The following is a 21,164-nucleotide window of genomic DNA, read 5'->3' on the forward strand; positions in this document are numbered from 1 at the left end:
GTAATTCACATGGACATGGCTTCTCCCCCAAAGGGGATTATTTCATGGAGAGGTTTTGCATTTTGAGAAGACTTGAAAAGAAGCGAATTGAGGCCAGGTGGCCTGCGTTCCTGTGGACTGCCCCTGCCCGTCTCATTAGCAGATTTCCATAGTAGAGCAGCTGCTGAGTTGGAGAACCCCTGTGCTGGATGCTGCTGTCATTGAGGATCGAGAAACCGCTAACCCCCGTCACCTGGATGGCCGCCACAGGGTCCTCGCTCCTATGGCTGACCGCGGAGTCTCTGGACTGGGCCCCAGGTGCCTGACCGCGGTGTTTTCACATCATAGCCCCTGCAGCCCGTTATTCCTGCGTATTTCCCACAGCACCAAGAGCCGGACTCCACAGAACCAAAGGCTTCTTCGTGTCCTTCGCCATCCGTCTCTGTGTAACCGCTGCTTCCAGCATCAGATTCAAAGTGAGCGGCACCGCTCTTTCCCTCAACCACAACCCACCTGTCGCAAGGCCTCCGTGTGTCCGTAGGATCATCAGAGATGAACATCAGGTATGAACTTTTTTTGCTTTCAATTTGGATGGTCATAACTCACTGTAGCTACAGCTGTAGTTTTAACACTCAGAAGAGAAGGACGCTCCATCTGTCACGCCCTCCTCGGCGCAACGAGGATCACCTGCGGCGGATCGGGGGGACGACCGCATAAAAGGGCGGTCCGGAGCACACTCACGCGGAACCGTGTTCAGCCCTGATCATCGCTCTAGTGTGCTCCTTGAATCCTTACCTTTCCTGTTTCCACCCTTGCTCAACCCCGTTCTCCCGTCTCCTTTCCCTTCCTTCTCTCGACCCCACGGCTTCCGCGATCTCCTGCTTGTCTCACGGATTACGGCTTTCGGATCGTCCCTCTGGTTACGTTTGTACATCGGCGATCCTTGGATTGTTTAGTGACTTATGGCTTTTGGATTCCCCTTTTGATCCCCGACCCTCCGCACTTGAGTCCGACGGCTTCCTTCCGGTGCGACAGCGTGACGCCAGTCGACTTTCGACAGTGCGGGAAAAACAAACAGAACTCCAAAAGTGAGGTCCAGGGCAAACCCTGGTCCTAAAGAAGACACATAGCGAACTAGCACAAAATGCTGAAGCGAAAAAATATGTAATGAATTTAAGCTCCAAGCAAAGTCGCCACGCACGTTTGCGCTGCTTGTCAAGGCTCAGATTGCACAGCATGTAGCTACTGCGAACCAGGCCAGAAACACACACACACTTTCCGAACCGCTTGTCCCATACGCGGTTGCGGGGAACCGGAGCCTAACCCGGCAACTCGGGGCGTAAGGCTGGAGGGGACACACCGGGGACGGGATGCCAGTCCGTCGCAAGGCACCCCCAGCCACCGCGCCCCCCTAGGCCAGAAACAAAGCCTCATTTTTCTATTACTTACAACAAAGTATTAATACTTTTAAAAGTGTCGGAGCTGATCACGAAGCAAAGAAGAATCCGTTTGTGAGTATTCTGACACGTAGGCTGCTCTGCTCAGCCCTCGCTCACGAACAGCTCGAACACTGGTTATGGGGTTTCTGTTACGAAACAAAACACATTGTCATTCATCTTTGTATTTGCTTTTCCCCACATTTTCCCCTTGGTTCTGCTGACTTTATGGCACGTGTTTTTGTATCTGCCGTGTTTCCCTGCTGCTTTTTGACAAGGACGGGGGACGGCTGCAGCGTCGGGGGCTCCGAATCGCGGCCCTCCCGCGCTCGGGCCGTTCGCCGAGGTCGCACACAGGAGTCCTCTCTTCTCCTCAAGCAGACAAAGGCGACATTTGCTAGACCGTTCGCCGCGGTTACAGGAGCCCATTGTGTGATCACAGAGGACGCTGCTAAGGAGACGAGGTGCCGGTCTCCAGCAGGGCCCGGACCCCAGCGGCACAGGACCAAGGGCCATCTGCTCTGACTACAGAGTGCGCTTATGCGACACCGTGTGCGTGACACCGTGTGCTTGTTTTCGACACCTTTTTGAAGAAATAAAACGTTCCCACAAGGGAAAAACAGACACTTTGCAGATGCCTTCATAAAACAACATGGTTCCTTTGTAGTTTGGCCATCTTTCAAGAAAAAACAAAATGGCAGAAGTTTCACGTAGAATTTAAGGACAAGTAAACATTACACGCGCTAGAGTGTCGATTATGCGGACCGCCTGGGATCGAGGTTGGTTCGGTCGATCGAATGGTTCGGATAAACAGACACGCACGAGAAGAGCGACCGACGACACGTGGCCGTACGCGCCGTTGCTAACAAAATAGTGCCTTTGTTCACTTGGGTATTTCTGCCGCAGGAGCGAATTTCCTTGCTCTAGGGTAAAGCAGGCCTCCGCATCACTGAGGAATCCCTTGGTTTCTTCCGCCTCAACTCCGATACGGTTGCTGAATCTCATAAGCTCATGTTAATGCACTTTCATTTACACGAGTCAAAGTGACACCTTTAGAGGAAAAAGCAGCAGTTTTAGGGTGATGTGTTACTTGGCACCGTGATGGCCCTAGAGTTGAGCCCAGGGCGCAGTGTGTGTGCGCGTGCGTGTGTGTGTGTGTCTAAGTAAACTGAATGTGTTCTCCTGCCGTCATCTTCCACAGCCTGTTGTGCGTTATGCTTCCAAACAAATAGAAAGCCCCATCATCATTTTTACTGCACTCTTTTCTGCCGCCGTGTCTGCCTTTGTGTCACTGTGCCTCAACCCTTCCGCCTGGCCTCGAACCCCGGTTCATTCTGTCTCCATGCCTCGCCTCCCCTCCCCTCCCCTCCCCTCCCCTCCCTCTCTTTTCTTCTCTTCCTGCTGCTTTCTGCCAGGCCTCATTGACAGGCATATTAGGCAGCCAATGAGCTGTGAGCTGCTCCCCGATTGGCTGCTGCCCTCCCTGACACCGGAGCTCCTCCCCTGGAGCCTGCACTGGTGCTGGTGCGTGCGTGTTGTTGTGACACGGCTCGTGAGCCTCGCACGCTCGGCGGGCCTCGGAGAGACATGGGATTGATCGTCTAACGCTGCAGCCTGACTGCCGGCACGATCCGCCATGGAGACCATGTAAGACACGCCTGTAATTTGCAGGGGAGGCCGGGTGGGAGTGGGAGACGCGCACACGGAGGGGCGTGTGGCCGTGCAGTTGCGGGATGCTCCCTCATGGGGGGGGATGTCAGGGTTGGTTGGGGGCGGGGGGCACAGTGATGCTGGCACACGCTGTTGTCTATGCGACAACAGTGCTCGGCCCTGCATCCCCCCAGAGTACGGAGCGTGTTAAGCGTGTAGGGTGTTTGGAGTGTGTGTTGAGGGCACATGCTGATGCTCAACGCCGCGTGACACGTGTGATGCACATCTGATCGCCGGGGCCCTCCGTGATGTGGCGCACGAAGCGGAAGCCTCGTAGGCGGCGTGTCGTCGCTCTCATGAACGCCGAACTTTTTAATTCGCTCCGTATTGCTGCAGGCCGCTTCATGCAAAACAGTTTGTGGACGAATCTGTATCGTTTTTTTATAAGGTGCTCCATAAAATCTCTGCCAAGAAAGTGGCTGAGAAGGGCAACAGATACACAGTGAGCTTGGAGGTTCTGAAAAGGAGACGACGCTTGAAATGTTTCCTTGTAGGAAAGCCGAAAAGTGAAGAAGGTTCCTGTGCTGACATTGTCAATAAGCACACAGGACCAGGTGTGGACGGCGCCACCTGTGCCAGAACTCATTGATAAACGGACCGATAGTTTACTGTGGGCCGCGTAGCATCGTTTCCGAAATTTCCCAAATCTCCGGCTTTATGTATTATACTATTCTGAGGGGGGTAGCGCTCTCAAACTTAGCAAAATTACTAATTTAATTTGCACACAATTAATTACTTCCGAGGGGGGGCGCGGTGGCGCAGTGGGTTGGATCACGGTCCTGCTCTCCGGTGGGTCTGGGGTTCGAGTCCCGCTTGGGGTGCCTTGCAATGGACTGGCATCCCGTCCTGGGTGTGTCCCCTCCCCCTCCGGCCTTACGCCCTGTGTTGCCGGGTAGGCTCCGGCTCCCCGCGACCCCGTTTGGGACAAGCGGTTCTGAAAATGTGTGTGTGTGTTTAGCACAAATTAATTTTTGCCCTTTCTAAACAGATAAATTACAATTGGGGCTCCAGCAGCCAGGCCCCCTTGTTCTTCAACGCTCATTGAGTTTAGCGGATCTTTCATATCCTTGCTACCGAACTCTCGTTGTAGCAGCTCATTGCGTTTCTGCGCGGAAACATTTCACGCAAAGTGAATTTCTGCTTTACTTTCCCTAGTTTAAACATCTGCGTCACGTATCCGGCCTTTGTGACGCGCCTCCGCGCGGCTGCCGAGATACAGATGAGGGTTTTTCTCAAGCAGCGCTATTGTACTTTATTTTCGTTAATCCTGGAAAAAACAAAGTGCAGCGAGCCTCAAAATGAGCTTATAAATAATTTTTCTTGTTTTTTTTACTCTTTTCGAATCTTGCTAAGGCTCAGAACATCCCGCTGGGCCCGCGTGTGAAATGCGATCACGGTGGAGGAAGAGCCCTAACTGTCACAGGGAAAGAATTTGGTATTGATCCCGGGCGCACGACGCCCACGTTGCTGGGAGACTCCCGTCGTCTTTGCGCCATTCCCGTATTAAGAGCAGCGCCACCGCAGGGCATTTCTTCCCGCTTTTCCGCAAGTACGCAGCCAGCAGGTGTTGCCGCGGCGGGCCTCGGCCGAGTCCCCTCTCCTCTCTCCCCTCCCACGTGATGCGTGCGTGAGGGTGGACCCTACCGAGCGGCGGTGGCCGATCTTCATCGTGAGGCTCCCGTCTGCAAATTTGTGTAATTACTCAGCCAAGGAGAAGCGTAAGCCAGAGCGACCGGATCAGGTAACAGGATGCGTTGACCGCGATCCAGTGTAATGTGATATTGTATAACAATTTTTCTATAACTGGCTGCTCTGCCTTTATGAAACGTGCCGTTTTGCATAGCATGAAGTTACCATGAACCGCGTCTTGCTGATCTGTGGAAGCCCCTTGCATATGTATGTGTCCGAGAGGTTGTTTTTACACAATCACCCGCCGCTTCGTCGCGTTCACCTTTACTTTTACTCGGGTAGCACCGAGTTTATTGCGCAACAGATGAAGAGTTATAAACAGCGACGCGAGACTGTCAGCATAGTCAGCCAACGGATGTTTACAGGAAACTGAACGCAGGTGTATGATGTGCGAAGAGGAAGGAGGTCGGTTGCCGAGGCGTTGAATTTTTTTTCCAAAGATGATGATATCTTGAAAAATTGTACTCAATTAAACCAGCAACTAGAATCATGCATAGCAGAAAATGATGAAACTTAATGGAAAATTGGTAATTTTTGATTTTTTTGTCTTCTAGTGCTAAAAATGATGACAGTTCTTCCCTTGTAGGACCTTCCCGGGCTTCCTCACAGCCGTGTGCCGCTTCGTCCTTTCAGTCAAGGGCCGAGTGTCCCGCTCACTCGATTTAGCGGATACATTTCTAGAAGAGCAGCGTGTTTTGCGGAGCGGTTCTGCTGGAAAGAGTCTCCTCTGTGATTCAGCTGCTCCGTGCTCTTCTCCAGCTGTTCACAGGCTCCCGAACAAGTGAGATTTATTGTGGTGCTCGGAGACGCTGCGTCTGGTCTCACCTCTGGGAGCACGCGAGCATCACGATGAGCGGAGGAGCCGCTGTCATCGCGGTTGTCCTGGGGCCTTTCCCGTCCCTTTGTCGCCGCTCTCACCTGGCCTTCGTTTGCATCGCTCACTCGCTAATTTGCATAGAATCAAGGAGCCATAGAGAAGCACTTTAGCGCTCTGGTGGCTCCTCGGTGGACTTTTGGGCGACTGACTACAAGCGTTGCCGAGCACTTTTTCTCAAGCGGCTGTTCATCAGCTCCACTGCTTCTGAAAACCAGGGCACCAAAAATACAAATAAAACTCATGAGTCCCGCAAGCCTCATCAAAAGGCCTCAACCTGCTGCTCCCGTGGTGTGGGAATCTGAGGCCGGACCTTCGCCGCAAGCTCAGCTTAGAACAAACCACTTAGATTCATTTGCTTAGAACAAATATACAGTGATTTTTATGAAGAGGGGGGCGTGGTGGTGCAGCAGGTTTGGCGGGTCCCGCTCTCTGGCGGGTCTGGGGTTCGAGTCCTGCTTGGGGTGTCTTGCGATGGACTGGCGCCGTGTCCTGGGTGCGTCCCTTGCATCCCGTGTTGCCGGGTTTGGCTCGTCCTGTGTTGCCGGTTTGCCGTGACCCCGCCTGGGACAAGTGCTTTCTGACTCTGTGTGTGTGTGTATTTATGAAGAATGAGCACCAGTGCTCTATTTATTGTCGATGGCTTCACTCTGTGCTGATTCTGCCAGGTTACAAACTGACAGTGGCAGCGGGTTACATAATGGTTAGAACTGTTGCCATGTCCCTGAAAGACCTGGCTTTGAATTTGCCTCCTACTGTAGCCCCCTTGAGCAAAGTCTTTACTCACAAGTGATGAAATGCAATGCACCCTGCCTTATAAATGGGTAAATCACTGTAAGTTCCTCCGGAGGAAAGGGTGCGATGAAAAAACAAATATAAATAATACAAGTCCAAGCTGAGGTATCGGCTGGATTTCTGACAACCTTTACCCCTCAGGTCCTGCATTATTACCCCGCTGAAATGGTCCCAGCTGGGCCATCCGCACTTGAACGCACCGAGGAATACAAACACTAACTAAGGCACAGCGTGCAAAGAGCTTTTCGTTCGGGATTAATTGTTGAACTATTAGGCAGTTGCTTTGGTCATTTTTCGCACAAATATGTTACAGTTGTGAACTGCAGGCTCAGTGGTAGCACACCTCAAAAACCTCTAACAGGGTAAATGATGATGTAAACTGCCCAGCGGATGCTTTTCTCCAGAGCAGCGCAGGGAGCGTGACCCATTTAGACAGCTGGCTCTTCCGCTCGCTCCGGGCTGCGACGGCCGGAGCGCGGGGCCGGAGAGCGGGGCTTTCGGCAGCAACCTCGAGCTCGTCGGTGCGGGTCTTCGAGCGCCCAAAGTGACCCGACGCACCAGGACCTCAGCGTGAAGCTGCGGAGAAGCTAACTGCTACCTTAGCTACGAGCTAGAGGCTACCGCGTGCTAAGACCGGCTAAATGCTGTTTATTTCACGGAGACCCCTGCGCTGTATCAGCAGCCAGAGGTTCGGCTACAAACACCCCGATGACCCACCGCACTCGAGTCATTTTATGCCACGTCTCTTGTCTGCTCTGCTGTTGAACGGACTGCCATCGATGAAGAGTTAAAGATCCGTTGTTCCGAGTAACGGGGCTCCCGTGGATCACGTAGTGGTTCCGCGTCCGAGCCGCTCCGCCGTGACTCCCAGCCCGACCTCAACTGGCATCTTTCACGGTTGCTTTGTCTCTAGTAGCATATTAGCTTTCATATCGTACGTTTCGTTTCAGAGGCCTTCTCCAAGCTGTTACGGAGACGGTCTTAGCATTTTGGCTTTGATATGGAAGACCGGCTCGGGTGCGCGTTGCTCTCGGAACGGGCTGCGCTCCGACGAACACGCCGGACACGCGAAGAAAGCGGAAGGTCGGACCGAAAGGGCCGTCGGACGGAAGAGCAGAACGCGAACCTGAACCGGTTGTGCTCGACGCAAAGTGTAACGGGTGTCTCCGGGCCAAAGCCGCTGTATTACGTCCGTTTTTTTTCCTCTGACCGCGCCAGTCAGGCCCAGAGCCGTTTGCTTTTTCGGCCCAATTCCCATGGTTGCGCGCTGCTGAAATACGCTCTGACCTGGCCCTCCCACTTTCACTATGCAGTCATGATCGCTTTTTCTTTTTCATGCTGGTGCGTTACCGCACTGGGCCGCTCAGGGTTGCAGGTGGCGTGGTGGTCCTAGGCTTGAATCCCACCTGCTGCTCTAGTACCCTTGATCAAGGTATTTATTATGAAGTGACACTCTATAAAATTAGCCTGCGGTATAAATGGCTAGATCGGTGTAAATAAGTTAACGCTGGAAGATGCTTTGGAGAAAAGTGCCAGATAAATGTAGATCTTGGCTATTTTTCTTTCTAAATATAACTGTAGCGTTCTGGAAAAATTAATAGCAAGTAATATTTGGGTATGGATAGGCCGCTCTAATAAACTCGACGGACACGTGCGGATTTGTTGGAGGCGGCCGTGATGCTCTGGCGACCGGTGCGGCCGCAGCGGGGGTCTCCCTGCTGTCGTGCACCCCCCGCCCCCGATCCCACTCGGCAGCAGTGGAACTGCAGCTTTCTGTAAGCAAGCAAACGGAGCTCGTGGCCAAACACCAGGCTGTCTCTCGGCGCTCCGGGCCGCACCTTACATTTAGGATGACTTCTGGATCTCGGACGTGACGTGGTAACAGCTCCTCGGGGCATTTGATTACTGGCGAATTTTGATTTAATTTTGGTCGGGAGAGCTAGGTGTGCTCGTCTGGAGAGATGTGTCTCCGGTCAGAGCTGGTCATCGGCCCATGACTCACACGGTGTAAAGTACACGCAGTTTGCGTCCTCTACGAACCAAAAGTTAATGTGTCACTCTTAAGCCAGAAGTATGTGTGAGCTGTGGTTCAGCTGCTGAAGCGCTGTAGCTGTAAGCATTATTGTAAAACAGGGTTTGGAAGCAGCTTTCACCGTACGCTGAGCCGGCCACCCTGACACATCCCAAAAGGCACATATCGTATTTTCACTGCTGCAATAATAATGCAAAACTCAAGTCAGTGATGATTATGCTTTTTTTTTGTCTCATAAAATCCTACCTCTTCACCAGGATCACACTTCCATTTGTGTCTAAGTCAAGCTCATTTCCACATATATTCCTCCTAGAAGTATGCCTTTATCTTCTCTAACTTGGACTTCACTGCTTGAAGGTGTTCTTATTCTTTATTTCGTAAACCGAGAACCTCATCGATTAATACGGTATGTCGATAACCAAGCTATTATAAACATTTCTATTATAAACATTTAATGAGTTATGTTACTCCTGGTATTTAAATTGTCAAGTGGTACTTTATTTTATTGCTTAGAACTGCAGAAAGTGAGAAATGAGATTTACGGGTATTTAAATTAATAAGACTTTGGTACCACATGACCGCAATCTGAACGCGTGATCCATATATACAGTGTGATTGTGTTGCCATGCGTCCTGTGTTATGTGCACGGTGCACACAGGCATGAGATGCGGGACTCGATCCCCGCTGTGCCGTAGGATTGATATTCTCACGTTAACACTTACACGCACACACACAAACACGGATGCTCCGGACATGACTCCGCGGGATGCTCATCGGGTCAGTGACCCCCAGTGGCGGTTTGTCTGAGCTGCACGAGCTACCGCCGGCCCTTTTGCCGAAACACAGGACTATTCACGGTCGCCTCTTTGCTCGCTGCTGCATCCCAATCCCAGAATGCCTTGCAGAGTTTGCTGCAATGAGCCAGCAGAGGCATGGAGAGCTGAGGGGGAGAGGCATTGAGCTGGGGTGTAACAAATATCACGGCACAGAGGATCTCTTCTTCTGTAAAATCTAATATTTTCCACAGCACTTTGTTGCATTTTTGCTTTCATTCTGAAATCGATGATGACATATTTTCTCAGCGGAGTATCGCTGCGTGACGGTTTGTGTAAGGCAGGGAGCGGAACACAGAGGATTTGCTCGCTCTGCACACGTGACCAGGGATGCGTAAATGCACAATGCTCCTGTTTTCGCTATAATCCTGTTTTCCTGCCGTCAGACTCACGTCGTGTCATTTCGTTTGTCTCGGTGCTGAAAATCATTTTACGGCACCATTTTTTTTGGTGGCTTTTCATATTAAAAGAATAAATTGCACTTTTGCGTTACGTTGCTCGTCTAAAATCTCTGAAGTACTCTGACTGGCCACGTTAGGCAGAAGGGGGCAGAGTGGTTAGGGTGCTGCCTTCCTCTTAAAAGACCCAGGTTTGAATCCCACTTTCTCCTGTAGTTCCCTTGATAAAAATAGTTAGATTTAGGTACTTAAATTGATACTGTTATCCAGCTGTATAAATGGGTAAATCACCGTAAGTATCTTAACATTATAAGTTGGTTTGGCGGAAAGCATCAGATAAAAAACAATTTATTCCAATGCATTAGCATAATATTAGCTGTGTTACAGTGCTGAAAGGGCAGCACACATTCAGGTTCTTGCTGTGACATTTGAACCGTTGGCCCCCTTAGTGTTTTGGTTCACCTGAAAGTGGCCGCTGGAGCAGTTCGGGGCCTGCGTCCATTCGCGGGGTCCGCAACGCAGCCGTTGTGCTGCCGCTTCAGGATGTGCGTCCGTTTCAGTGCGTGCCTATGTATGTGTTTTACCCCTCTCTCTAACACTGGTCTGACCGCGTCTGGCAGGGTGAATGGCGACCACATGCCGGACCCCCACGTCGCAACTGTAGGACGGCCTGCGGAGACCCTGGTGTTGGCAGCACTGGAGCGCACCAAACTGACTGACGGTTCCTGATCTGATCTGTAGCCTGTGTGCGGACAGACACAGGTTCGACGACTCGAAATCCCTCCCATTTCTGCCTGCTGTTGGTGAAAGGTGACAGCTGTTCTTCCTTAGTAGCCGCACATTTACATGTAAGCAGAGAAAATCATTTCATGTCCAGGAGGGGTGGGCGGCCACTGGTACTTGGCCCTTCGGACGTTTATTCTTCTACTCTTCTTTGGGGTGGGAATATTTTGTTTTCCTCTCCTCAGCTGGCAGTTGGGTTACTTTTGTACTGTTTGCAAAGCTTTGTGTTCATCTTTTGGCTTCATCACTTCTGTGTCACTGATGCTCAACTGTTCAGCAGCATTGTTGAGAAAAGCACTTTGTATACATAAATCATGGAGCAGGTAGCATAATCACCACCTTCCACTGAAAGGGTCTGGGAGACATTTTTAAAATGTGGCTAAAAGTCACCAACGATGTAAAGGAATTTCTCAAGATCACCGCTCATGTCTTCCATTCTAAAAGCACACTGTCGGATCCCACATCCTGCTATAGTACCCTCGATCGAGGTACTTACCCGGAATTGATCTAGTGAAAGATTACCCAACCGTAAAAATGGGTAAATCACAATAAATAGTTTAACACTGAGTCAATTTGAAGAAAAGTGATAGATAAATGAAAGAAAGTTGCTTTGGAGAAAAGTATCAGCTAAATGAATAAACATAAAAGATGAACAGAAATGAACTCAGTTCATGAATATATTCTCTGCTTAATAGTTTAAGGGGTTTACAATGGAGTTTTCAAATATGAATTTCTTTTTAGCTCACAATTTCCATAATAACTCGCTTTAGGCGAATGCATAGCATGAAACTGGTCTCCATCAGTTAGGATTTGTCTTCATGGCACATGTTAATGAGGCCATGTTAAAATCCTCCTATTTTCCAGATTGTTTTTGCTATTTTACTCAAAGAGTGAAAAAGGGATATAAAGTAACCACATAATGGCAGATGTCTGTCAGAGGCGGTGCCAAGACACAACACCTCAAACCCCCCCCCAGTGGTGATGTGAGACTACATTCTAAAATTCTGCCGCTGGGATGTTGTACTGTGCAGTTATTATCTCCAGATCAACATGTAACCAAAGAGTCACTCATTCCAATTACCTTTTACATTTATTTATTTAGCTGCTTTATCTGCTTTCTCCAAAGCGATTTAAACTGATTCATAAATTTATGCAGCGGGATAATTTTTATCATTTTTGGGTAAACGCCCCCTCAAGGGTACAACAGCAGGAGGTGGAATTTGAACCTGGATCCTTTCAGATCAAGTTCACAACTCCAACCACTAAGCAACCTATTGCCCATTAACCCTTCGCCAAAAGTCTCTAGATAGTTGTCTTTAAACTGATGACAATTAAGTAGTTTGTCACCAGGTGGCTTCAGAACCGCACCGCCATCCCCAGCCCAAGCACCCGACGTTGCGTGTTGAGTGACGGCAGCCCTGTACTGCCACGCCACGCCACGCCTTGCCCTGTCCTGCGGCTGAGCCTCAGCTCTGCAGAAGAGCATCCCTGTGACTCACCTGATGGAAGAGCAGCAGAGGTCGCCGGACAGCAGCAGCGAGGACTGCACTGTGCTGGAAAACGTTGCTGCAGGGGCTGCCAGACAGGCCCTGTCCTGCCCCAGCCATGGGGATAATGTGAGAAACCCTCTGCCGCAAACAGACGCACACATCTGCCTTATTGCGTGTACACTGTACAGAAATTTCAGTTTTTTTGAAGCTAAATGCATCTGAATTGCCAATCCTTTAATCCTAGAATTACAGTTGAGTTCAGCATGTAAACACAGTGATTGTGTAGAGCAAATAACCAAATAAGTATACGTAAAAATGTATCTTCTGTTAAAATTAGAGCCATAAACAATATTATCACACCGTGTATTTAGGTTTCCTAGAACTTTACCAGAACATTTGGTGATGAGGGCAGGGGGGTTAATTTTTTTTTTTTTTCCTATGGATCACCCACCCACCAGGGGGGTTAATAAAGGTTTTTTTTGTTTTTTTTTTTCACTGATCAGAGTGGATTATAAGACAAACTTGATCCATTAGAAGTGCCTACCTTCCTGTTAATGGTTGGCAAAACTATAAATATCTAAAATTAAATATATAACATAAGACACTCCCAGCACAAAAATACTAAACAATAAACAGTGCAACTACACAAAGAACACTTCCATAAACAATCCATTATTAAAATAATCCCCTCGTAAACCGAAAAGATGTAACCCCCTCCCCATTATGCAAATTAACAGTCCAACTACATACACTTTAGCCCTTAGCAGGGTTGCTAGGTGGGAGGTGCGGTGGCGCAGTGGGTTTGGCTGAGTCCTGCTCTCTGGTGGGTCAGGAGTTCGAGTCCTGCTTGGGGTACCTTGCAACGGGCTGGCGTCCTGTCCTGGGTGTGTCCCCTCCAACCTTGTTCCCTGTGTTGCTGGGTTAGGCTCCGGTTTGCTGTGACCCCACTCGGGAAAAACGGGTTCAGACAGTGTGTGTGTTCCACTAATGTATGGATGAGTGACTCATTGTAAGTAGTGTATTTAGCAGTGTAAGTCACCACGGTGAATAAGGTGTGTGGGCTTGTACCATAGTATCCATTGTAAGTGGCTTTGAAGAAAAGTGTCTGCTAGATAAATAAATGCAAAAATACAGTGACTAATACCACACACACACATACACTTTCAGAACCGCTTGTCCCATACAGGGTCACAGGGAACCGGAGCCTAACCTGGCAACACAGGGCGTAAGGCCAGAGGGGGAGGGGACACACCCAGGACGGGACGCCAGTCCGCCGCAAGGCACCCCAAGCGGGATTCGAACCCCAGACCCACTGGAGAGTAGGACTGTGGTCCAACCCAGTGCGCCACCGCACCCCCCCCTCTCTGACTAATACCAATGTGTATAAAATTTGTGTGCAATGCAGCGCACAGATATTCTTGTGTTCCAAAACATCCAAATATATTAGAAAAATCACGAATAGACAATGCATTAGCTTTGAAACTGCAATTACACTCTGTCCTGATGTGTACGTGCCTGTATGTGTCAGTACAGTAGCTGAAGGTGGGTGCTTTGCGTAGGTGCACACCTTATGTGACATGTGCCCCGAAGGAACCCAGCTCCCAGAGTGACTGTTCTTATGTTGCTAGGCGATGGAGCTGTACTGCTCTCCGTGTGACACGGCTGTGTGTAAGGAGTGCACCAAAGGAGAGCACGCAGAGCACGCTGCAGTTCCACTCAGAGATGCCGTGGAGCAGCACAGGGTCCGTCTACAGGACCAGCTGGAGACCACCAAGAAGAGGTGATCCACCACGTCAGCTTTCACGTGTCCTTCCTCTCCTGTCAATCATTTCAATTGTATCCTTCAACATGGACGTAATTTGGCACTTTCGACTGGTCAGTAATCTTTAGCTGTTGCCAAGACAACAAGCCACTCTGTAAATGATGAAAACCAAGGCAGGAAGCCCTGATCCATAGGAGAGTTCATGATTAAAGGCCGCATGTTGAGGTTCAGTATGTGTATGTGTATTTCCCCAGGTTGCCGGAAATCAACTCTGCAATGCGAAGCCTCACTGAGTTCCAGCAGCAGCTCAGCAGCCAGAAAGCCTCCATTGAGGAAGACATCCACAGCACCTTCGAGGACCTCCAGAAGACGCTCAACGTGCGCAAGAGTGTTCTGCTCATGGAGCTGGAGGTCACATACGGGCTCAAGCAGAAGGTGAGAGAGGGAGAAGGCACAATTGTACTGTGTCTGATGTCCTATGCTTCCAGGGACAGGCTCCAGACCTCCATGACCCTACGGTGGACAAGAAGTTGTATTTTTTTCGTTTCTGCATTATCAATAACATCGAAAGACAAGGTAGAAACAATTTTTGTTACGTACGTAAAATATGTCGGTGTTATTTTATGTATTATCATGCGTAAAAATACTCTTATTTTGATGGTTTAGTTTTAGGTCTCATATTTTTTGTGCAGGATAACCAATGCATGCAAACATTTAAAAGCTCACCCTGGGTCGGAGGTGAGATGCTATGTTGCAGCAGGCTGTGCGGTGTCTCTAGACACTGGGCTGTAGGCTGAGCGCGTGTGGAAGTGCAGGAGCTGATCCTGGGTGTGACGTTCTGACCCTGTGTGTGCGTCAGGTGCTGCAGTCCCAGCTGGACACCCTGCTGCAGGGCCAGGAGGAAATCCACGACTGCTGCAGTGTGACAGAGCAAGGACTGAGCTGCAGCTCGGAGGCGGAGGTGCTGTTGCTCAAGAAGCAGATGAGTGAGCGCCTAGCTGAGCTGGCCAGCCACCAGTATCCACTGCAGCCTCAGGAGAATGACCAGCTAGACTTCCTGGTGGAGACTGAGGGTCTGAAGAAGTCAGTCCACAACCTGGGCACTATTGTTACCACCAGCGCCGTAGCCTATGAGACGGAAGCGAGTGGAGAGGGCCTGCGGCAGTGTGTCGTGGGCCACCCCACCTCTGTGATCATCACGACCAAGGACAAAGACGGGGAGCCGTGCAAGACGGGAAGCGCCAGCGTGACAGCAGAGATCTTTACCCCAGATGGCAGCGTGGCTGATGGCGAGATCCTAGACAACAAAAATGGAACTTATGAGTTCCTGTACACGGTGCCCAAGGAGGGCAGCTTCACGCTCTCCCTGCGGCTCTACGACCAACACATAAAGGGCAGCCCCTTCAAGCTGAAAGTGACTAAGTCCGCGGACGTGTCCCCATCGACCGATGGCGCAAAGAAGCGGGTAAAGTCCCCCGGCAGTGGCCACGTCAAACAAAGGCTGGCCAAGCGGCCGGCCAGCATGTTCAGCACCAGCAAGAGGAAGGAGAATCCCATCGAAGACGACATGATCTTCAGAGTGGGTCGGTGCTGGGCATCGCTGCTAAGTTATTTCGCGTCATAGTTTTATCCTGAATGTGTAAATGTAAAAATATTTTAATAAATTATCTTTGATTACATGGGAATGGGAGACAATTTGCTCCTTTAAAGGGAAGCTAAGCGATAACGGTTCGGTGCACGTGTGTTTCAGGTACGAAGGGCAGAAACAAAGGGGAGTTTACCAATCTGCAAGGTGTGGCTGCATCTTCGGACGGCAATATTTTGATAGCAGACAGTAATAATCAGTGTGTCCAGGTAAGAAGACTTTACATTCAGTGTCATAATGGGGATCCTTCACCTTTACTGTATTTGACAGGGCACAGTAGTCAGTTTCATGCTAAATGATGCAGTTTGTAGCTCAGTGACCGTGTCTCTTCACTAAAGGTCTGTGGAAGATAAAGATAAATTAGATAAAAAGATCCTATGGAACTATTTGCTCCGTTTCATTCATTTCTGAAACCAGATAAATCAAAGGACCCTTTTAGCCTAAGGGAATCAATAGTAATAGAACGATCGCTGTGAGGATGTGTCCTCGGGTTCACGTGCAGATTTTCTCCAATGACGGCCAATTCATAAACCGATTTGGGGTTCGAGGACGGTCACCAGGGCAGCTACAGCGACCCACGGGCGTGGCTGTCCACCCCAACGGAGATATCATCATTGCCGACTACGACAACAAATGGGTCAGCATCTTCTCCAACGACGGCAAGTTCAAGGTGAGAAGGGAAATACTGCAGAGTGTTTCTTCATGTGATCACATGTATTTCCTTTCCAAAATTAAATTCCTTTCATACAGATTTCTTTTCATAAATAATTACAAAACATGTACACAGTCCGATGTAATATGCAAACATTATCTACAAATGCATCATTTTAATTTCACTGGTTTGCCGACCCCTTTTTGTCATGGCGACCACAAGGAATTGGGGAGTCAGACCCAAGTGCTGGAGCCGTTCATTTAGTGCAGGTGATACAGGGGCAGGCAGAGTCGTGGTCCAAGACAAGCGATGGGGTCGGCGAGGTGCATACGTCGATAACCAGGAAGATCCAAAGACAGGGTCTGAGAAGCGAGGCAGAAGGTCAGAAGCCGGGAGAGCGAAACAAGGGGTGGACAGGGTAAGCACGGGAAAGGGAAGCAGGAAGGCAAGGAGGCACGGTTGTGGTTCTCGAGGCTGTTGCGGTTGCTCAACGAGTTTCCTCGGAGCAGTCCTGGTGTAGCCCTTCCCTTGATCGGCAGCAGGCGCGGTCTTCTGGTGTGGACTTGACACTTTTGAACCAAAGCAACCTCATATAGGTTTATCCTTTTATACAGATTAATTATAATGCAACTCAGGCTATTAAAGCTGTTCTTAGCCACCTTGCACAATGCTGTTTTTAACATCAACAGAGCAAAATCGGTGCAGGGAAGCTGATGGGGCCCAAGGGTGTATCGGTGGACAAGAACGGCAACCTCATTGTAGTGGACAACAAGGCCTGCTCTGTCCTCATCTTCCAGCTCAGTGGCAAGCTGCTCACCAGGTTTGGAAGTCGTGGAAACGGGGACAAGCAGTTTGCAGGTACGCGTTGTGCGTGCGCCATCTGTTTTTACCTAACTGAAGGGTCACATGGTGCTCCATGGGGCATGTGGGGTCGCGTGAACAGAGTTCACGGTGTTCTCCAGGTCTGCTTAAAGTGTTCTTCCTTTTTGGACGGGCTGGACATGAAGTTTTAAGGCAGGTCAGAAGAGGATTTCTTTAAAAGCTGCGTCAAAAAGCTCATGTCACGTCACGAAGACTAAATGGAGTGACATTATGCAAGATAAAGATTTAACTGTTTTATGTCCAGTGAACTGAGGGCTGATTCAGCTGACAATATTCAAGAGAAATCCTATTTAACTTGCATATCTATTTATTTTTATGTGAGAGACGTAGACATTACTGAAAGAATTTATAAAACACAGTTAACTGTCCCAAATGTAAGCAACCCGGTCAACAAAGGATCCCTTCAGAATCAAAGAATTTTGTATGTTCTACGTATTGACATGTCCTTTCTCACAGGTCCTCACTTTGCTGCAGTGAACAACGATAATGAAATAATCATTACAGATTTTCATAATCACTCAGTAAAGGTAAGGCTCCTTCCCTTTAATGCTGGGAAGTATTTCTTACAGTCGACACTTTAAAATACTCATGGGTAGTACTTGTTACAAACAACAGGCGTACAATTTAATCTATGCAACTTAATTTGCATATATTTTCATAAATGAACTGTGTCATTTAGAAAATAATATGATTTTGCTTTGTACTCTATGAACATAGGTCTTCAATTCAGAAGGAGAATTCCTTCTGAAATTCGGCTCGAATGGGGAAGGGAACGGGCAGTTCAATGCCCCAACAGGAGTTGCCGTTGATGCCAGCGGCAATATCATCGTGGCAGACTGGGGTAACAGCCGGATTCAGGTGAGGAATGATAATATTCAAAACAGAATGCAAACGAATGGCAAACGATTAGTTGAAATGGCTGTTGTATGTGATCATGGTTTACCCTGATTTATTATTATATCAAAACCATGATTTAGTAATGTTTCATTGTGATTTGCTCAGTAGGGCTCCTTCTTCACATGCAGGTGTTTGACGGCAGCGGCTCTTTCTTGTCCTACATCAACACATCTGTGGAACCCCTGTATGGACCCCAGGGCCTCGCGCTCACTTCTGACGGCCACGTCGTGGTGGCCGATTCCGGAAACCACTGCTTCAAAGTGTATCGCTACCTGCAGTGACCACAGTCTCTTTCCCCGCTGCCACCCGTCCTTCGCCTTGAGGGACGTACACGTTTGCACTTGTGCTTAGTCACCATTGCCATTGTGACCCTCCAGAGGAGACTCCTAACTGCGGCCTTGCCTCTGTTCCCTGACCTCTGCCCTCGAAGAGTTTCTCCTCACTGCTGTTCACCTTCTCCTCTCTGTTGTCAGTGTTGGTCTTCTCCACTTTGGACATGAGTCACATTCAAACAGCGTGCCGAGAACCGGATGTGATCTTCTGAGGGGAATCGGCACCATCAGCTTGTTGTCCGAACTTGTCTTCTGCGGTTTGATGGAAATCCATTACGTCTGCAGCTGGTCCTATCTGCCTCCGAATGCCTGTTTGCCTGGGAGATTTTTTTTTTTTAATTACTCTTCTTAGTCAATAAAATAATCCTTGACATCGAATTAAAATCAGCTTAATTTCATCGCTCTCTGTGCTTTCTGTTTGTAGCCCAGGCAGGTAACAGCACTGAAGTGTGTAAGTGGAACGTGAAATCACAGCGCAGCAGTTAGACGCACGGCTGTGACACTATGTCAGGAACCACGAACTTTAATGGCAGAATGGCAGCTTTTAACACTTTGGTTAAAAAAAAACTGTTTATTTTCATCACAAAATTACTACGAAGAAATGTGAAACGTTTATATTTGTGAAACTGTATTTGTCAACTAAAAACTGACTGAAGAAAACACTTCTCCCTGGAGCGTCGCTAACGGCAGTTTTGTTTTTGCTGCTAACGGTGACGTCGTTTTCCTTTCCCTACTGCTTAAAGATGCATAGAAATAACAATCGAACGTGCAAATTTCTCACACCTTGTGAAAACACCCTACTGTATCAAGGAGCGTTTCAGGGCATTCGCCAGGGTACTGCATGACACTGCACTGGCGTGACAAGTACACTCAATGACGGTCATGTACACTGTAGGAAAGTTAACACCGCTGTGGAGCGGCTCAGCGCAGGGAACGCTGCTGCCCTTGTCCCAGTGGTTTTGCCAAGGAAATAAACCATACGACAATGTTGATGGCTCCAGAACAGTTTGCTGTACAGTACAAATCACCGCACAGCACAATACAGTAGATAAAAGCTCTTTTTAAGTTGGTAATATCATTTTGCATAACAATGCAGCATCTGCTCAAAACGTAAGAAAAAATCACGTACTTGATACTGACATTGCTTGACATAGATATGATTTCTTTTATATATTTCCTGTCACTGGAAAACAAAGTTGTGGTACATACTTAAATATTATTTAGCAGAACTAAGATGTGTGAACTGATCTCGGTTTTAACCAGAGCTATCAATCATTATAATGCTTTTCAGTATTTACTTATTGGTTTAGTGCTGAGCAAAGTATTTTCTTGTTCTTGCAGCTGTCAGGAATACATCACATATAGGGAAATAAATTTGTATAATGTAATTCTTAAAATATTTGGTTAATATATTATATTATTGGTTGCTAATTCACATTTTACACGTGAGAATATGGGTTCTGTGCCTCTGTATGTGGTTGATTTCACTGGTCGAATATAATGTGAATTAGCATTGTTTTTTTTTCTTTTTTGTTTTTAACCTTCATTATTACCAAAATGAACTGTTGTGTCTTTTTTATTATTTATTTAATTTATTATTTAAATCCTGTATATGATGCCAAAAGAATTAGTGTGCCCTTGTAATTATATTTTTATTTGGTTTTTGAATTTTGTGTTTTTATTCTTCTTTTGACAACGTTGAAAGCAATGTAAACTGATGTGGGAATGTACTGTACAGGTGCTTATTTGGAATTATTTTTCTGAGCTGCGTTTCATTTGAAATATCTGCATAAAATTAAGAGTTAGAAATAGCCTCGTGAATCATATTTGTATTTCCTCGCCTATCATTTCCCCCCAAACATCTTCTTTGCTTTCTGTTGCAATCTTATGTGAAACTTAATTTTATGCAATCCGCTACTGTTGATAAAATAATACCCATTCCAGAAATAAAGTAATGTGTTTTTTCACAATGCTTATTTTAAGCAAGTTAAAAAGAACTAAATGTTCCATGTTTTAATTCTTGAGCTGCGTGGGCACTCTTTTTGAGTTTCACTGGCCGTGCTTTAAAAACAGTATATATGTATGTATTCTTATCTTTCTTACGCTCATCACTGACACACTGACACTACTGCCAGGAGTTGCTATCATATACTGCTGGACCTGTCCACCACAACGTATTGGAGATGTTAAATTTGAAAACAGCTAATGTTTGTCTGAATTGTCAGAGCAGCATAAATGGAATATTATGGAACATAACAAAGCATATACTTGATATTTTGGCACTGATTTATGTATTACTGTATTTTCAGGTCACTGGGCAGTACATTGTGCGGTAAGACAGGCTGCCTGCTGCTTACACACACACACACACACACACACACACACAAACACACACACACTTCTTGGTGTGAAGTCCATTTGAGGGATCGCGATGGGAATACAGCTGCTGGGAATAGAGTGGGTGTTGTGAATAGAGGCTCATGAGTGGGTGCTGGAGACTCTCAGCTGCAGCACAGAACTAAAAGGCTTCTAGGATATTTATAATTTTTCCATATGTTATTTCAGTCAGGCTTCATTAGATGCACAATGATGATCTAATAAATTATGTGTAAAAGCTTTGCTTGTTTAAAAAGCCTTTCTGCACAGGACTCAGGCTCTACTGATCTCTCTTCTGCACTGCATTTCATGCATTATAACTGATTTAATTGTGACTAATTGTTTTGCTAAAGATTAAATAACCTGACTTTGTGTTCCATAGTCATTGGTCAGCAAACCCACATGCCCCCCCAGATTTTCTCCTGGTTGAAGCAATTTTTAAAACTTATTTCTTGATATAAAAAAATGAACACAGCATCAGTCATACAGAACAGATTCTGCATCTTTGCCTTGATGATCTCACACCAGAGTGGAGGATTTCATATTTCATAATGAAACGGATTAGTTAATCATTAATTTTTTTCTTGATTCAGCTTTGA

General features: G+C 47.8%; 1 protein-coding gene across 6 annotated transcripts; it reads left to right on the plus strand.

Annotated features, from left to right (window-relative positions):
* Window positions 1-2,936: 2,936 nt before the first annotated feature.
* trim2b (tripartite motif containing 2b) lies at window positions 2,937-20,235 on the plus strand. Of its 6 annotated transcripts, none has more exons than XM_018756251.2 (12): window positions 2,937-3,062; window positions 10,367-10,594; window positions 11,880-12,145; window positions 13,648-13,799; window positions 14,036-14,357; window positions 14,641-15,364; window positions 15,532-15,635; window positions 15,929-16,096; window positions 16,768-16,936; window positions 17,417-17,487; window positions 17,678-17,818; window positions 17,986-20,235. In XM_018756251.2, exons 3-12 carry the CDS (start codon window positions 12,032-12,034, stop codon window positions 18,136-18,138), a joined length of 2,118 nt encoding a protein of 705 aa, XP_018611767.2. In that variant the 5' UTR covers window positions 2,937-3,062; window positions 10,367-10,594; window positions 11,880-12,031; the 3' UTR covers window positions 18,139-20,235. The 6 variants fall into 6 exon arrangements, with proteins under 6 accessions (XP_018611767.2, XP_018611766.2, XP_018611765.2 ...); XM_018756250.2 differs by having other exon boundaries at window positions 10,367-10,556; window positions 11,869-12,145; XM_018756249.2 differs by having other exon boundaries at window positions 10,367-10,556.
* Window positions 20,236-21,164: the final 929 nt, after the last annotated feature.

The sequence above is a fragment of the Scleropages formosus genome, chromosome 3 (assembly GCF_900964775.1).
Source record: "Scleropages formosus chromosome 3, fSclFor1.1, whole genome shotgun sequence".
Taxonomy (NCBI): Eukaryota; Metazoa; Chordata; class Actinopteri; order Osteoglossiformes; family Osteoglossidae; genus Scleropages; species Scleropages formosus.